Consider the following 18,230-nt stretch of genomic DNA (forward strand, 5'->3'; position numbering starts at 1 on the left):
CCGGGATTATGGTGTGGTAGCATAACGTACGGTAGCCGGACCCATCTAGGTTTTTTTTTTTTTGGGTAAACTAACAGCTCAGCGTTACATTGATTTGGTCGCGGAACCAGTAGTACGGCCATTTCTCCAAAGTGTCAACAGGACAATGCCAGGCCGCATGTTGCTCGAGCTACTGTGAGCAGCCTGCATGGCCAAAATGTGCTACTGTGGCCTGCAACGTCTCCGGGCTTGTCTCCCATCGTGCACTTCTGGGACGTCATTGGTCAGCAATTGCAATGGGAGCTGCCAGCAGCTAATCTTTATTATTTGCGTGCCCAAGTGCATTCAGTATGGCATAACATTCCTCAGACAACCATTAATATCCTCATTGATACTATGCCAAGGCGTGTAAGTGTGTGTACTTCTGAGCGTGGCGCTCTTACTCGATACTGAATATATCAACATAATTGGAATATCTTGTTTCCATTTTTTTATAATTTGCATATCATTAACATGTCTATCGATCCTGTGATCCTGGCCGTTTAACCACTTACATACCACTGGCAATAGCGACCACAACATCTAAGCCATTAGGAGTGCCCCCCGCGATGCCTCCAATGAAGGTCCTCAGATCTGCCTTCCTTCTGCTCCTATTAAGTCGTGCCTCTGGTAGGGTATAACATGTAATACACTGTGATACAATAGTATTTCAGGGTATTGTACAAATCCCCTAGGGTGACTAATAAAAAGTGTTAACGTTTTTAGTAGTGTATAAAAAATATGTAAAGTAAAAAAAATAAACAAAATTGGTATCGCTGTGTCCTTAAAAGTCTGAACTATTACAATATAGCAATATTTAACTCGCACGGCGAACACCGTAAAAAAAAAATCACTGCCAGAATCACTGTTTTTTTTGGTCACCTCCGCTCTTAAAAATATGGAATGAAAAGTGATCAAAAAATGGTATGTGCCAAAACATGGCAACAATAAAAACGACACTCCCCCCCCAAAGAATAAGCCCCCACACCGCTCAATCGATGAAAAATACAAAAGTTATGGCTTTCAAAGTTATGGCTCTTAGGCCTCATTTACACAAACGTGATATACGTCCGTGCGACGTGCGTGCTTTTCACGCGGGTCGCACGGACCTATACAAGTCTATGGGGGCATGCAGACAGTCCGTGAGTTTTGCTCAGCGTGAGTGCGCTGAAAAAAAACTCACGACATTTTCTAAATTTCTGCGTTTTTCGCGCATCACGCACCCATTGAAGTCAATGGGTGCGTGAAAACCACGAAACTCGCACGGAAGCACTTCCGTGCGAACTGCGTGATTCGCGCAAGAGCTGTCAAACTCTGAATGTAAACAGAAAAGCACCACGCTTTTCTGTTTACAAACATCCAAACGGAGTGTCTTAGAGATGAGCGAACCGAACTTCACCGGGTTCGGCCGAACTGTCCAGGGTGCTGAAAGAGTTAAACTGGTTCAGCACCCTGGACAGTGACTTCCGATCGCAATATACATGAACGTGTAAAAAAAAAAAGAAGTTCTGACTTACCGATAACTCCCGTCTTCTTCCTCCAGTCTGACCTCCCGGGATGACAATTCAGTCCAAGTGACAGCTGCAGCCAATCACAGGCCAAGCACAGGCTGCAGCCAATCACAGGCTGCAGCGGTCACATGGACTGCCGCGTCATCTAGGGAGGCGGGGCCGGATGTCAAGAGAGGGACGCGTCACCAAGGCAACGGCCGGGAGACCGGACTGGCGGAAGCAGGAAGTTCTTGGTAAGTATGAACGTCTTTTTTTTTATTCACAGGTTGCTGTATATTGTGATCGGAATTCACTGTCGAGGGTGCTGAAAGAGTTACTGCCGATCAGTTAACTCTTTCAGCACCCTGCACAGTGACTGATGTCGACTAGCCTCATCTCTATGATGGCGGCTGCGCGAAAATCACGCAGCCGCGCATCATACACTGATGACACACGGAGCTGTCAAGTGCCTTTTGCGCACGCAAAACGCTGCGTTTTTTTGCGTGCGCAAAACACACACTCTCGTGTAAATGAGGCCTTAGGCTGGGTTCACACTCGTCAAAAACGGCCCGAAAATGCCTCCCATTGGTTTAATGGTAAAACCATCTAGCGGGAGGAAGGGCGTGTCCCTTCTATCTTCGGGCGTTTACGCCTCTGACCTCCCATTGACATCAATGGGAGGCAGAAAAAGTGTATTTCGCAGAGTTTTATGCCCGCGGCGCTCAATGGCCGCGGGCGAAAAACTCAGCGAAAATCGGCGTGCAGGGAGAGGAAAATCTGCCTCAAACTTCAAAACGGAATTTTGAGGCAGAATTTCCGCCTGCAAAAAAACAGTGTGAACCCAGCCTTAGAAGGCAGAGAGTGAAAAACAAAAACGAAAAATGGCTGTGGCGCCAGGGAATTAATTGTGATACAGATAGTCATGTTTTATGTGTAGAGTTAATTCTATGTTTTTACTTATCAGGGCATAAACAATTGTGTGCTCCACACCAACTTACTATGAACAAACAAATAACCTCTGGTGACAACAAAGAAACACAAGAACTTTCAATATGTAGTCATTTTTACCAAAAAGTAAACCAACATTCAAAAGCCTGGTGGAATAAAACAGAGAAACCATTCCTTCCTCCACATTAATTAGCAGCCAGATATTACTAATCAAATGCACTAAAGCGGCTGCTACTCAGTGTGCCTCACCCTTCATCTTTAAGGCTGGGTTCACACAACCTATTTTCAGGCGTAATGGAGGCGTTTTACACCTCGAATTACGCCTAAAAACACGGCTCCAATACGTCGGCAAACATCTGCCCATTCATTTCAATGGGTTTGCCGATGTACTGTGCCGACGACCTGTAATTTTACGCGTCGCTGTCACAAGACGGCGCGTAAAATAACAGCCTCGTCAAAGAAGTGCAGGACACTTCTTGGGACGTAATTGGAGCAGTTTTTCATTGAATCCAATGAAGAACAGCTCCAAATTACGTCCGTAATGGACGCCTCGCAAAACGCGTTTAGGAGCAATTACGTCTGAAATTCAGGAGCTGTTTTCTACTGAAAATAGCTCCGTAATTTCAGACATAAATGCAGTTATCGTGTGCACATACCCTAAGAAGTGTGAGTACCTCTATGATCGTAAAAGTTTAGACGTTTTGGTGTTCTGGTGTACTCAGATGTGTCTACATCATGCCAACAAGAAACATCAGCTATAACCTCAGAAGCTTATATGGACAGTCAAGTCAGGGACTTCTCCGGGAGCAGAAATACCGGCCACAGCGCCTGGGATTCCGCTTCAGAAGTCCCTGACGTCACTGTGTTTATATATGGACAGTGAAGTCAGGGACTTCTTCTCCTGGAGCGGAATCCTCAATCCCCGGCAACAGCGTTTCTGAAGCTGTGGCCGGGGATTGGGGATTCCGCTCCTACAGGAAGCAAAACCATACCCTCCTCCTCAAATGCACTTCGCACTGCGAGGAGGAGGATGAGAGAGCGATGGAAGACACGGCCATCACTCGGAACACATTCTAGTGATGGCCGTTTATTATCCCGGCACCCATAGACTTCTATAGGGGCCGGGAGAATAGGGCATGTCCCATTTTTTTTACGGCTGGCTTTCCCGGGCCGTGAAAAAAAACCGGTTGTGTGATTAGCCCCATTTGGGGTCTATTGTTCCTACTGCGGCCGTGTGACAGCCATTTTTTGAAACGGCTGGGAAACCCTGTCGTGTGAATAGGGCCTCACAGACTTTACCTTGAATTGCACTGCAGATCGATACTAAGTGTAGGTAATGTTATAAGTAGCAGTCGCAAAGGCAGATATTTCTTTCCATTTTGTTTGCCGATTCCTGCATGTATCTCCTTTTGAGGTCTGCTTGTAGCTGTGTTGACTGCCACCTCAGATGGCAGATGTGTTGCACACCACTGTACCTAAAAAGGTGGTTCCTCTAAAGCCAAGAACTTATGAATAAGGACTACATATTGCAATTTTTTCTTAAATTCAATAACTCTCTTAGGGCATGGCCAGCAGACGGACATTTTCTCCATTGCTTTCCACAGCTTTTTAGTTGGCTTCGTGCACACGTTGCGGAAAACTCTGCTGCGGACCATAGGCTGCGGTGCGGAATTTGGTGTCCGCAGCATACACTGGCTGTTGCGGACATTGAGCGGACTTGTTGTGGACTCATTGCGGAATTTCTCCATTGACTTCAATGGAGATTCAAAATTCTGCTATGAAATACGCAGATGTTATGTGTGTTGCGTTGCATATTGGTTTTCCGAACATTATATTTCTTCATTCTGGCTGGACCTATATATTTCTAGGTCTATAGCCAGACTGAGGCCCCATGCACACTAATGTAAAAACGCCTATAATCACGGGCCGTTATTACGGCACAGGCAGGCCCATAGAAGTCAATGGGGCTCCCATAATTACGGGTGACTACGTGTGTGCACCCGTAATTACGGGAGCGTTGCTAGGTGACATCAGGAGATAGTCACTGTCCAGGGTGCTGAAAGAGTTAAACGATCATCAGTAACTGTTTCAGCACCCTGGACAGTGACTTCCGATCACAATATAGATCAACCTGTAAAAAAAAAAAGTTCCTACTTACCGAGAACTCCCTGCTTCTTCATCCAGTCCGGCCTCCCGAGATGACGTTTCAGTCCATGTGACGGCTGCAGCCACTCACAGGCCAATCACAGGCTGCAGCGGTCACATGGACTGCCGCGTCATCCAGGGAGGTCGGGCTGGATGTCGAAAGAGGGACGCGTCACCAAGACAACAGCCGGTTAATATGAATTTATTTTACTTTTACTAGGGAAAGGGCTGCCCCTTCTCTTTATCCTGCACTCATAGAGGGAAGGGAAGTACTCTTCACCTGAATACGCAACGGCTAATCCGCATCAATTTAATGCACATTTTAGGCAAAGCCGCGACAGAATCTGCAAAGCAGATTATGTGCGGCATTAATGCGGACAGTGTCGGCAGAAATAAGCCACGTCTGGCCATGCCCTTAGGGTATGTTCACACGCAAACTCAAAAACGTCACAAAATACGGAGCTGTTTTCAAAAGAAAACAGTTCCTGATTTTCAGACGTTTTTTGTGCCACTCACGATTTTCGCAGCGTTTTTTGTGCCGTTAGCGGTTTTTACGCCCGTTTTTGGAGCTTTTTTTAATAGTGTCTATGGAAAACGGCTCCAAAAATGTCCCAAGAAGTGTCCTGCACTTCTTTTTCGCGGCCGTTTTTATAGGCGTAAAAAAACGCTGCAAAAAACGCTCCGTCTGCTTCCGATTTTTCGGGCGTTTATGGCCCGAAAAACGGCCGAAAATAGGCCATGTGAACACACCCTTAGGGTATGTTCACACGCTTAACAAAAATCCTCTGAAAATACAGAGCTGATTTCAGAGAAAAGTCTCTAATTTTCAGGCGTTTTTGAAGCTGAAAATTAAATTTGGAGCATCTATTGAGGCTTCTTTTCAAGAGTCATTTGAGGCGTTTTTTGAGGCGTTTTTCATAGTGTTCAATAGAAAATCGGCTCCAAAAAACGCCTCAAGAAGTGACATGCTACTTCTTTTTACGGAGAGCGTCTTTTTACGCTCCGTTTTTTTAAACAGAGGCGTAAAAAGACGCCCTGTATGAACTAAATGCTGTTTTTCCCATTGATTTCAATGGGCAGATGTTTGTAGGCGTTCAGCTTCCGTTTTTTCAGGCGTTTTTCGAGCCGTAAATGCCCCGAAATACGCCTGAAAACACTGCGTGTGAACATACCCTTAGGGTATGTTCACACTACAGCGTCCGTAACGGCCGAAATTACGGGGCTGTTTTCTCCTGTGGCATGTGCAGGCGCTTCAACGCCGCGTCCATTGCGGACGTAATTGGCGCTGCTTTTCATTGGAGTCCATGAATAACGGCTCCAATTACGCCCCAAGAAGTGACAGGTCACTTCTTTGACGCGGGCGTCTAAATATACGCCTCGTGTGAACAGACAAACGTCAGCCCATTGCTTTCAATGGGCAGATGTTTGTCAACGCATTCAAGCCGTAATTTCGGACGAAATTCGGGGGTTAATCCGCCCGATTTACGTCCGTAATTGGTGTGTGTGAACATACACTTACACTTGAAAAATGATATACTTGTACTAAACTGCTTCCCATTCCTATTCTGGTTGACATGTTGATGCAGTAAATTCGGGGTGGGCATGTTTAGTTTGCATCATTCCCTCAGACTACACCTTCCATGGTTACTTTGTGCAGGTAGCACATTGTGTATGCTTTCCCTGCTATGTTGTTGGTACCGTTCACTAGCCATGAAGAAGTTAAGACTAAACTGCTTTATTGTTTTCCCTTCAAAGAAAAAAAGAAACCCTCTGCCAAATAACTTTGCGTCCATAAAGACCGCTCCAAAATGGCATCACAGTTTATTTAACGGCCACTACTGCTCATGCCAAAGAAAAAAATTAATGAAAAAAATATCAATGGACAGTGTGTAGCCACATGTTACACCCTTACCCAGGACATCGGAGGGAAGCTTAAGGGGGCATTATACTGTGTGGAGGGAAGTTTTAGGGGGCGTTATACTGTGTGGAGGGCAACTATAGGGAGCATTATACTGTGTGGAGGTCAGCTATAGGGGCATTATACTGTGTAGGGCAGTTATGGGGGCATTTTACTGTGTGGAGGGCAGTTATGGGGGAGTCTTACTGCGTGGAGGGCAGCTATGGGGGCATTTTACTGTGTGGAGGGCAGCTATGGGGGCATTTTACTGTGTGGAGGGCAGCTATGGGTTATTATACATTGTGGGGAGCACTGTGGGGCAATATACTGTGTGGGGGCAGTGTCTGGGTATCTTGTATACAGCAGGCTCGGGGTATAAATATTAATTCAATGGCGTGGAATGCAAATAGGGGGTGTGGTATGCAAAAAGAGGTTATTAATAATAGTTAATTAATCGTAATCGAGGTTACATGTTCAATTAATCGTGATTTTGATTTAGGTCATAATTGCCCAGCCCTAGTTCCAAGATTACTGAGCTTAACAAGAAACTGGAGAATCCCTTTAAGTTTATGGTTAAGGTTTAACTTATTCAAGGCTGTGCGTGGAATGCCACTCTGCTGTTTTACAGAAAGGAAAACTTCTGTGTAGGAGAATTTTATTAATATAGTGGAAAATTGATTTCTTGCTTTTTTTCTGTATGGCTCTTCTAAGAATTCCAGAATTTGTATTTAGAAAGCCGCATTCATGTGACTACAGACACACATTTTGTGTGTATAATATTGTACAAAGTAAATTATTTAGGTCCTCCTGCCATCCTGCAAAGACAACCTGTGAAAATATCGAATAAAACCCGCATCTGTGCAAGATTTCCTTATAACATAAATAAACGCTAGTCAGAAAGAAATCGCTTCTAGGATCTGACTCTGGTCTGGTGCGTTAAATAAATAAATGCCTTCGCTTTTCTTGAACAGATGGCAGGTGAAAAATGCTTACTAAGGTATAGGTTTGTTATATAGATTTTGTGTATAGATTTGCTATACTTTGTATATCATACTTAAATTCATGTGAAAAATGATATGATATTAGATGAGAATAAGGAGAAAAGAGCCACGGCGCCACTTGGTATGGATCAAAGAAGGTGAGGTGAGAATAGGATGAAATATATATGCTCACCGTGTGGTTTAAAAGAGTTCAGCGCTGGGGTCCACGGGGTAGCTGCTGCCAGATCCGAGCCGGTCGCCAAGGAGACCGCTTGGGTACGAGAGATGCAGATAAAACAATAGGATCTATGACGGCGCTGCTGCTTATTGTGGACAAGGTATGTATCCTGAAGTCAAGTATAGAGTTTGTAAAAACTGTTTATTCGCAACGCGTTTCAGCACCGAACTGGCGCTTTCATCAGGCATCATGCCTGATGAAAGCGCCAGTTCGGTGCTGAAACGCGTTGCGAATAAACAGTTTTTACAAACTCTATACTTGACTTCATGATATTAGATGGAAATGTTCATTTTATGCATAGAACATTAAAGCCTGAAGTAAATAGTGTAGCTGATACATTAAAATGTACACAAAATCTATTCTTTATTGTAACCTATAGGCCCACATTTCTTGATGTATTTGCAGCTTTGGTTTTTTTCCCACATTTTGCTCAAAAATAGTATCTAATTTTCTTTGTGACCTATTTATTAACTATTTGCACCAGAACTTAGAGCCAATTAAGATATGCACTTTTATTTGTAAAATTGACCAGAGTGATGGTTAATGGCAGTGATGTATGGTTGTGACAGATTTGTCAGAGGGCAAACCCTTCCAAAAATTAGTTGCAACATTTGTAAAAAAAAAAATAGTAGTTTTACCTTTAGGGCCTCATGCACACAACCGTATGGGTTTTTACTGTCTGCAAATACAGATCCGGTGGCAACGGATACACATTCGTAGCCATTCACAATTCCGGAAGCGCCCATAGATATCTATGCCACAATTGCGGATGAGAATAGGACATGTTCTATATTTTGCGGATCATTTCTACGGCATGGACACTCATCCGTAAATATACGGAAAGGTGTCCGTGGCCAACAGAAATGAATGGGTCCACAATTTCCTCCGTAATTACGTATGAAAACCTATGGTCGTGTGCATAGGGCCTTACTTAGACATTGGCTAAAAGTAAACCACTTTTGATATATTTGGGCCATAATGTTTGGCAACTCTCCGGCTCAGGATGGTGGTACTTCTCTTTTTTGACAATGCTGACACCTGTATTTGTTCCAAATTTTAATATTCACACTAAACGATCTCCATCCTAGCGGCCCATAATAGCCCATCAGCAGCCTCTCAAATATACGGGTCTTTTTATGTGTTCTTTTCAGCAGAGATAAGGATTGGGGAACTTGATTAGGCAGATAAGCTCTGATTGATCTCCTCTCCCGGGGCAGATGTGTGGCATTCCAGAACCGTTCCAGGAATGTGGGATTAACAAACTGAATGCTGGAATCTTGTTTATCATGTTGGGACAGGGGCTGCATGAAATATCCTCCCGAGCCGCACCTTGAGCACATTCAATTGTTTTGTGATAAAAGTTTGTATTGGAAAACATCTGTTTAGGTATTACATTTAATGTATTGTATATTCTTTTATTTGATGTTGTTTAATGTCTAAATTATACTCCTAAACATTGCAAGTTTGTTGTTCATGACAATCCTGAAGAAAGAGCAGCTCTTGACTAGTAAATATTATTTTATGTAAGCAGCTATGTTTTATCTTGCCTCTGAGGATTTTGGCAAGCGTACGTATTTAATGTAAGAACGAAATGAACCGATTACTTAATAGAATAAGAATGGAGGTTCCTAATCGTGTCCTTTTGTTCTTGGATTGCAACCGAATAACTCTTATCATAGTTTTACTCTTCATCCTAAGTGCATGAACCACCAGGATTCTTTCTTCCATTTTTGACACATGTAGAGAACTGATAAATGGAGGTAGGGGACAGATGCAAACGGACTATTCGCTGAATAATATGTTTTATTAGTGTCTATATTCCATTCCTCCATATTAATCAATGGTCTCTCTGTATGTATCCATATTCAATTTGTTCCCCTTCAATGAGCAGAATGGAATAGGGTGTATACATTTTATTGTGCTGTAGGAGTTCACTTCCGCTTCTGTCTAATGCTTGACTGGACAATAACTATACATGTCATCCTTTCTTTTAATTTTTGTTCCCTAGGTAAAATCTTGTTCCGGCGAAGTCACATACGCGATGTTGCAGTCCGGCGCCTAATTCCAATTGATGAATATTGTAAGGTGAGTACCCCAACCATTTTAGAAGTTAGAAATGCACAAAAACAGATATATACTTATTTATATTACTGTTTTTTTTTCTGACTATAGGACCATAAGACATATTTCATTTTTCTGTACACTTCCTTTGGGTAATATTCATAATAATGGTACTGATACAGTACAACAGTGCCGTAATGCAATGCCAGCCACCGTGCTCCAATACAATGCCAGCCACAGTGATAAGACATATTGGCAGCTATGGCGACCTCAACTTTCCTTGAACTCACCAGACATCTGAGGTGTGGATCGGCAGGGGTTAATGGTGATGAATTTGCGCAGGTCAGGGCTTCATAGGAGTAGGGGGCAAGGCTAGAATGTCCTTGCAGATCAAGACCTGTACAGATTTACGGTGCTGTGTGTACAAATGTCTGTTATTTGCGCCCTAAACAGCCAGATGTTACTGAAGTCTGTTTGTAACTGTTCAGTGAGCAGATAACACAGATTCTTTACACGCAGTCCAGGACATGCTGCTTCCATAACACTGCACTGCAAGGACCTTAGAATCACAAAGCTCCGTCTCCTGCATCTTCATACACTGGCAGCTGCCTACATTCGGACTATTAGTCACACCAGAAGATTTCAGCAAATTTTTTAGGGCAAAAAGTGCGTCTATAAGTCTAAAAAAATACAGTAGTTCTTTATCTGGATATTATGTGTCTGTATATAAAATAGAAATAAGATAATATGACGCCTTAGGTCAGGGGTCTCAAACTCGGCCGGGTAAAGGGGCCGCACATAGAAAAAATGTGAAGTTGACAGGCCGCATTACTTTCAAATGTGATAAAATACAAAATTATTGTTTATCAATTTGTTATTTGAACTACTATAAAAATACTACATTACTATAATACCGCTAGTTTTAAACTTACCGAAATTTGCGAGTTTACTCCACGTGCTTATTTTCACAATCCAGTTTTCCAGTTTAATTGTCGCTAAATGCAGTCTGGCCGCTCAGTTGGCAGACACAAGAATGTCAAGATTGGGCAGCCCCTTTTTAGATAGTGCCACAGTGCCCTCTGTAGATACTGCCACCCCCTGTAAATAATGCCACAGTGCCCTCTGCAGCTAGAGCCGTACCCCCTAGTAAATTTCACAGTGCCCTCTGTAGATAATGCCACAGTGCCCTCTGTAGATAATGCCACAGTGCCCTCTGTAGATAATGCCACAGTGCCCTCTGTAGATAATGCCACAGTGCCCTCTGTAGATAATGCCACAGTGCCCTCTGTAGATAATGCCACAGTGCCCTCTGTAGATAATGCCACACACACACCCCTTTTTAGATAGTGCCACATATATCCCCCTATAGATAGCTCCATTGGGGCTCCCTCCAGGGGTTGCCTCTAGTGCATTGCTGGCACTTTGGCCGGGGGTTCCTCTCCTGTAGGAGCCCCTGACGTCACTGTCCATATTTGGACAGTTACGTGAGAGGCCTTGTCTATCAGCGGAATCCCCGACCAGTGCGTCGGCAACGTGCTGGGTGGGCATTTCGGTCCAGGAGGAGCCACTGATGTCACTGCCCATATATAGACAGTTACATCAGAGGCCTCGTCTATCACAGGAATCCCCGACCAGAGCACTCTAGCTGGGGATTCCACTCCTAGAGGGAGCTCCAATGAAGCTATCTATAGAGAGGGGGTGTAACGCTTTCCACAGGGTGGGGTATGTGGCGTGGCACAATCTACAGGGGGGGTGTGGCCGCGATGACGGCTTCACGGGCCGTGTGTTTGAGACCTCTGCCTTAGGTGAAGTAGAGTGGAAAATGGTACTTCGGCAGTTTAAAAAAAAAAAAATATCTATTTTTAACTGCTCAAAATTCATTGCACCCAATTTTCTTGATACTGGTTCCTGGAGAATACAAATTATTAATGCTGGGATAACATTTAACACCCAAACAGATGTTTATGTATATACTACTTATAATCGGGGAAAGTAAACCTGTGAAATTAAATTAAATACTTTTAAATTTAATTGTTGTTTGTTTGTTTTTTTTCTAAGGGCTTATTCAGACAACATGGAAAGTCGGTCGTGTGTCAGACGTTTTTTTAATGGCCGTCACATGGCTGCATTAAAAACAATGCATGTCTATGGGGCTATTGACACGGCCGTTTTTTTTAACAGACGGCATGAATGGCCCAGGAAAATATAGGACATAACCTATTTATGCCCATTTTCCTGGATCCCTCAATAGACTATCCCTCAATAGACTATCCCTCAAGTCTATGAGGGATCTGTGAAAAGCTGCGATTTTTCATAGCCAATTTGACAGCCGGTCATGTGAATAAAGCCTTGCTATTATGAATATATAATGTTTGGATCTGGAATGTGCATGATGATCAGGGCTATATTAACACACTGGTGGGCCCAGTGCAAATATGTCATGAGTGGACCCTCCCCAGCAAGAGGTAAAATAATTCCCCCGTAGTGCCCCACACACAGTATTATAATAATAATAATAATAATAATAATAATCTTTATATAGCGCCAACATAATTCCGCAACACTTTACAATTCAGAGGGAGCATGCACAGACAATATCAGACGAGCAAGACCCTGCTCTCAAAAGCTTACAATCTGAGGAAATAATAATAATAAGTGCTTGTTTAGTACATTGGTCTAGCCATATTTTATAGAATATTGGTAGAGAAAATCCTTGGCACTTACCATTCGGTCTAATTATTCATTTATTTGTTTTGCGTGTATCCACGCTTTGTCAAGTTCTCGGGCTTGAGCTCCACATCCATACTGCTTTTTCCTGTCTTGCCGCAACAATAAATGAATAATTTGACTGAATGGTGAGTGTCGTGGAGTTTCTCTACCAATATTGTTGTAATACACATAAAGCTGCATGAACCACTCACCATCCATTATCTGCTTGTGACAGATGACAAGTACATTAGGGTGCAATTAGTGTGGCGGATACTTCTGAATGAAGGGGGTCAGGCTCTGTAGTCCGATTAGGGAATGTGATAAGCCCGTCTAAAAAGATGTGTTTTCAGGGCACATTTAAGGCTATGTTCACACGGAGTCTTTTGCCGAGTTTTTTGACGCGGAAACCGCGTCGCAAAACTCGGCAGAAACGGCCCGAGAACGCCTCCCATTGATTTCAATGGGAGGCGTCGGCGTCTTTTTCCCGCGAGCAGTAAAACTGCCTCGCGGGAAAAAGAAGCGACATGCCCTATCTTCGGGCGCTTCCGCCTCCGACCTCCCATTGACTTCAATGGGAGGCAGGAGAAAGCGTGTTTTCTGCCCGCGGCGCTCAATGGCCGCGGGCGAAAAACGGCGCGATCATTGCTATTCACACGGAGTATTTTGGGGGAGGAATATCTGCCTCAAAATTCCGTTTGGAGCTTTGAGGCAGATATTCCTCCCCCAAAATACTCCGTGTGAACATAGCCTAAAACTGAATTTTTGGAACTAATCTGATTGTCTGGGGTAGCACATTCCAGAGTCCTGGTGCAGCCTGAGATAAATCTTGGAGACTGGAATGGGAGGTCGGATTATGGGGGATGGTAATCTAAGTCCGTTGTCAGAACGTAGAGCACTGATTGGTGGTGGACAGAGATGAGGGAAGAGATGAAAGAAGGTTCCCCACTGTGGAGAGCTCTGTGGGTGAGAATACATTTTATTCTATAGGGAATTGGTGATTGGCACAAGGTTAGAGGCATTGATGAAACAGTTGTTCAAAAAGATGCATTCAAGATAGATTGGAGAGGGGAGAGTTTTTAGTGAGGGGAAGACTGATTAGTAATTATTCACAGTTTTCAAACCAAAAAAGAATCAGCGACAATGACAGTTTTGGCTGTTTCCTCAGTAAGAAAAGGGTGGATTCTGGAGATGTTTTTAAAGTGAAAGTGTCAGGAGCGTGCAAGTGATTGAATATAAGGAGCAAAGGAAAGATCTGAATAAAAAATAACCCCAACACAGAATAATGTCCCCATGGTGCCCCCATATATAATGCCCTAATAGTGCATACCAATACTGTACCCTGCTCCCATAGTGCCTTCTCACACAGTATAATGCCACAATAGTGCCTCTCCACACATCATAAGGCTTAATAGTCCTTCACCACACAGTATACAATGCCCCCATAGTGCCTCCTAAAAATATTAAAATAAATACTCACCTAGCCCCATTCCCACGACGAATAGAGGAGATCCCTCTTCAGGTCTCTCTCTCTCTCTCTCTCTCTCTCTCTGTCTGTGTGGCTTGGTGCAGACAGGCACGATGATGTTATTACATCATTCCTGTTTTAGCAAAACCGCTCACGGCAGGCGTCACGGGGTGAATGGTATACCAGGGAGCTGACGGCTGTATTCCCAGCGCCACGTCCCGTCGGCAAGTAGTCAATAGCTCCCTGCACCCCATAGTTTATAGCTAGGAGTAAAGACCGTTTTGGTCTGAGACGCATCAGCCAATACATGTTTCTTTTTGATTGATACGGTCTCTTGAGGTGTTTTTTTTTCATCTGGATTCAATAAAAAGTATATATTTTTTTTAGAAGTGCAGTTCTTTTGTATTTTTTGGAAAGTTTATATTTTATGTTAAAATGCATTGTGGAGAAGACATGGTATGTAGGAAGATACAGTAGACTCCACAATATTTCTTAAATGTGAATTTTTAGTCATGTATTCCCTAAATGGTCATGTTAGCCTGAGCTTTATTTTTATCCAAGGTAATAAAGATGTATTGCATTTGAGGACAATCTGCCAAGATACACATTATTTAGCATTCTGTTCTCATTCTTCACTTATTTATTTTCTTTACTAGAATACATCTGTGTCATAAATTGCAATGTAAGGGATTATTATAAATCTGTTTACATTTCCTCTAAGCAGTCTTTGTAACCTACAGTGCAAAGGCCAGCGTTTTATCTATTTACTATAACAGCTACTCCATAGTGATCAATGAGGAGACGCTGTGCATCTGATGGGTAGGGTGAATGGCAAAAATGCTGGCGTGAGTTTTTGAATGTTGGCAGCAGTGGTTGAAGCAGGAGCCATGTCTGTTTGACCACTGCTGTCACAGGTGGGCTTACTGCTTCTAATTTTGTATTCAAGCAGCATTGGTTACAATTTTGCTGAGCTGAAAATATGAAGGCAAGAAAAAAATCCATCTTGTTTGTCACGATGATCGGGGGTCTGAAATTTTGTTCAGAGTATTAGATGGTTATTTTAATCAGGACAATCATCGAAGAGGAGTTCCCTCTTGACCCGGTGAGCAAACTCATCATTGTCTAGTGATGGCTCTCGAAGCTAAGCAGCAGGGCTGGCTCCAGCTTTATGTTGGCTTCTTGGGCGATAGAGCCTTAGTGGGCCCCTTTGTGGTGCAACTCGAGCGGCGGTAGTATTGTCAGGTCTGTATATCAGGGAAGCTCCTTTCTCCCTGTCATTACACACCGAATAACCACCTCTGTAAATTGAAAGCTGAAGGCATGCCTGGAAAGAAGTGAAACAGTCAGAAATGTTTGCTACACAACTTTCCCTTGATCAGAAAAGAGGAGAACTGAACTTTATTCAGAACAAAGAAACAGACAGAGGAGACACATGCCCCTCCCATGAGATGTGGGACTTGCTTAAGTCCCATTGGCTCCTCTGCTGTAAGTTTTCCTGTACATTCTTCTGCACACTCCTCTTTGCATTCCAGGGGGCGGTGTCTTCCATAGGCGTGTTATGCAGGCTCTTTGTGCTCCATGAATCCAATCTCTTTGTGTAATATACTGAATATATATATATATATATATATATGTAAGGATAATATTTTTCAAACAATATACATGGTAATGATCCCTGACAGTATAAAGGAAACTAGACACCGAATATGAAAACCTTTTATTCGGAAACATTGTAAAGATGTCATTTTGAAAAACACTGGTGCAAAACATAGAAGTTAGGCCCCCAGTTTGTGCCCCCATTTAGAAGTTAGTCCGCTAGTTTGTTCCCCCATATAGAAGTTAGTCCACTAGTTTGTGCCCCATATTAAAGTTAATCCCCAAGTTTGTGCTCTCATATAAAAGTTAATCCCCCAGTTTGTGCCCCCATATAAAAATCAGGCCCCCAGTTTCTGCCCTGCCCCATATTAAAGTTAGGCCCCCAGTTTGTGCCCACATGTAAAAGTTTTAGGTCACAAGTTTGTGCCCGCAGTTTGGTCCCTTTACTCCAACAAAAATAATCCTCACCTAACACGTTCCCCTGACGAGCTGAACGGTCCCGTCACTGTCTTCTTACTGGTACATGATTACGTCATCTGCGCCGCAACGCTTTGTTATTCTGGATGCGAGCCGCGGGGCCTCCGCTCTGCTCTGCAATAGTAAGCTAAGCTTACCAATGCAGTTCGACGGCTTGGCCCACCGGAGGATCCTCCGGCAATGCCAATCTGCAGCCGCGCATCACGGGGCGGTTATAGTAAATTTAAACAAGTGGGTGGCGTAAAGCATCCGAGGGCCAAGTGGGATCCTACAAGAGCAGTGGGCCCCGGCACTTTCCCGGGTTAGCCAGGTGCTGACGCCGGCCCTGCTTGGCAGGCATATGCTTTGTAAATGTTGCTACAAGTGGCATTATATTTATTTACTGGGCAATTATTGTTACAATGTTCAGAAAGTAACAAACTGTACTGATATTTGTCCGGTATAGGTGGGACTAATCTATCTCCGGATGCAATCGAAAATAATTGGATTGAATGGAAATTGGACTGTGTAAACTCTACCTTAGGATGACTTTTATTATTAGAACAAAGACGGAATTCCTGTCCTCTTAGATTGGAAAAGGTGTCCTGAACCCAGAGAACATGATTAGATCCTGCCCTTAGCGCTATATATATGGCTGTTCAGAGCTATCAGACTGCCACAAGCCCTTACTTTTTTATTGCCATGTAAAATGCCTTTATCCTGTGTGTAAAAATTACTAGGAATAGTTTTTGGGACCCCCATACAATGGTTTGTGAGGCAAATTGCAGATTAGTTACAAACTCAACTACTTATGTCCCGTTCAGTGCGCTAATCATGATTCTTTCAACTGTTGTCGAGATTACTTAGAAGCTATGTAAACCTTTGAATTGGAGTTGTTTTTGTTTTTATTTTTATTTTTTTAGTGTGTAGGGTGAAACTTTATAATTTAGTTTTTATTAAAAATGATTTTTACTTTTTGAGATAAAGCTGCTTTATATCCTGTATACAGAGAAGCTGTATTGTGCGCTAAGATCTGAATCAGTCAGTCCTGCGGACCTGACAGGGGTTCAGTGTCAGCCGGTCCACCTGTAATTTATCACTTCTAAGTTATGAACTTCGATGTAATGGATAACCGTTGGATTCTGCATGTCACGGACCTGCTGTCACTGGAACCCATCAATCCCACGAACCTGTCGTGAACAGGATTTAAAAAAACAATACAGCTGCTCCATATAGAGAATACAGAACAGCTGTATCTCAAAAAGTTAAAATAATTTGTAATAAAAATTATAAAGTTGCACCAATCACACCGATTGACCTTTTTATTAAATGAAAGACGTGCTATTACGTCCGGGTGTGAGGGGTGATGTTTGGAGCGCGCTCACGTGCTGAGCTCGCTCCATATGCTGTGGGTGTCAGCTGTATTTTACAGCAGACACACAGGACTAACAGGACTAACAGCCGGGAGCAGCGATCGCGCTGTTCCCGTCTGTTTAACCCCTCAAATGCTGCAGTCAATCGCGAAAGCAGCATCTGAGGCGTTGAAAAGAGGCAGCTCATCGCCGCCCCCCCTCCGCAGTAAGATCGGGCGGTGACGACGGTTATTATGGCAGCCTAGGGGGCCTAATAAAGGCCCCCCAGGGCTGCCTTCACTCTGCCTCTGTTAAGCCCTGCCTATGGATACATTTATCACTTTTCGCTGCGTTTTTACGGCCGTTTTTGGAGCGGTTTTCAATAGAGTCTATGAGAAAACGTCCCAAGAAGTGTCCTGCACTTCTTTTGACGAGCCGTCATTTTACGCGCTGTAAAATAACACCTCGTCTGCACAGAACATCGTAAGACCCATTGCAAGCAATGGGCAGATGTTTGCCAACGTATTGGAGCCGTCTTTTCAGGCATAATTCGAGGTGTAAAACGCCTTCATTACGTCTGAAAAAGGTCGTGTGCACATACCCTTACTCTAGTTTAAAGCTGTAAGACATTATAAATGTGAGGCAGAGATAACTGGGCAAATTTACGAGACCAGAAAAATAAATATTTCCCGTAGAACATGCAGGGCAGTTTTGGTGCTGAAATGAGCGCTCTATAACTGGAGAAGATTTCAATCTTAGGCCCTATGCACACAATGGTATTTTTCATTCATAATTATGGACCGTGATTATGAACCCATTGATTTCTATGGGCTACGGTCACCTTTCCATATTTTTACAGATGGGTGTCTTCCGTA

At 43.4% G+C, this 18,230-nt stretch overlaps 1 protein-coding gene across 2 annotated transcripts in view; it reads left to right on the forward strand.

Annotated features, from left to right (window-relative positions):
• The window catches only part of SH3PXD2B (SH3 and PX domains 2B), a 192,567-nt gene that overhangs the window by 88,915 nt on the left and 85,422 nt on the right, over nucleotides 1–18,230 (forward strand). For both annotated transcript variants that reach the window (XM_075856500.1, XM_075856501.1), the window contains exon 4: nucleotides 9,725–9,801. In XM_075856500.1, the coding sequence (XP_075712615.1) occupies nucleotides 9,725–9,801 (77 nt within the window). The remainder of the gene's footprint in view (nucleotides 1–9,724; nucleotides 9,802–18,230) is intronic.

The sequence above is a fragment of the Rhinoderma darwinii genome, chromosome 3 (assembly GCF_050947455.1).
Source record: "Rhinoderma darwinii isolate aRhiDar2 chromosome 3, aRhiDar2.hap1, whole genome shotgun sequence".
In the NCBI taxonomy this organism is placed as follows: domain Eukaryota; kingdom Metazoa; phylum Chordata; class Amphibia; order Anura; family Rhinodermatidae; genus Rhinoderma; species Rhinoderma darwinii.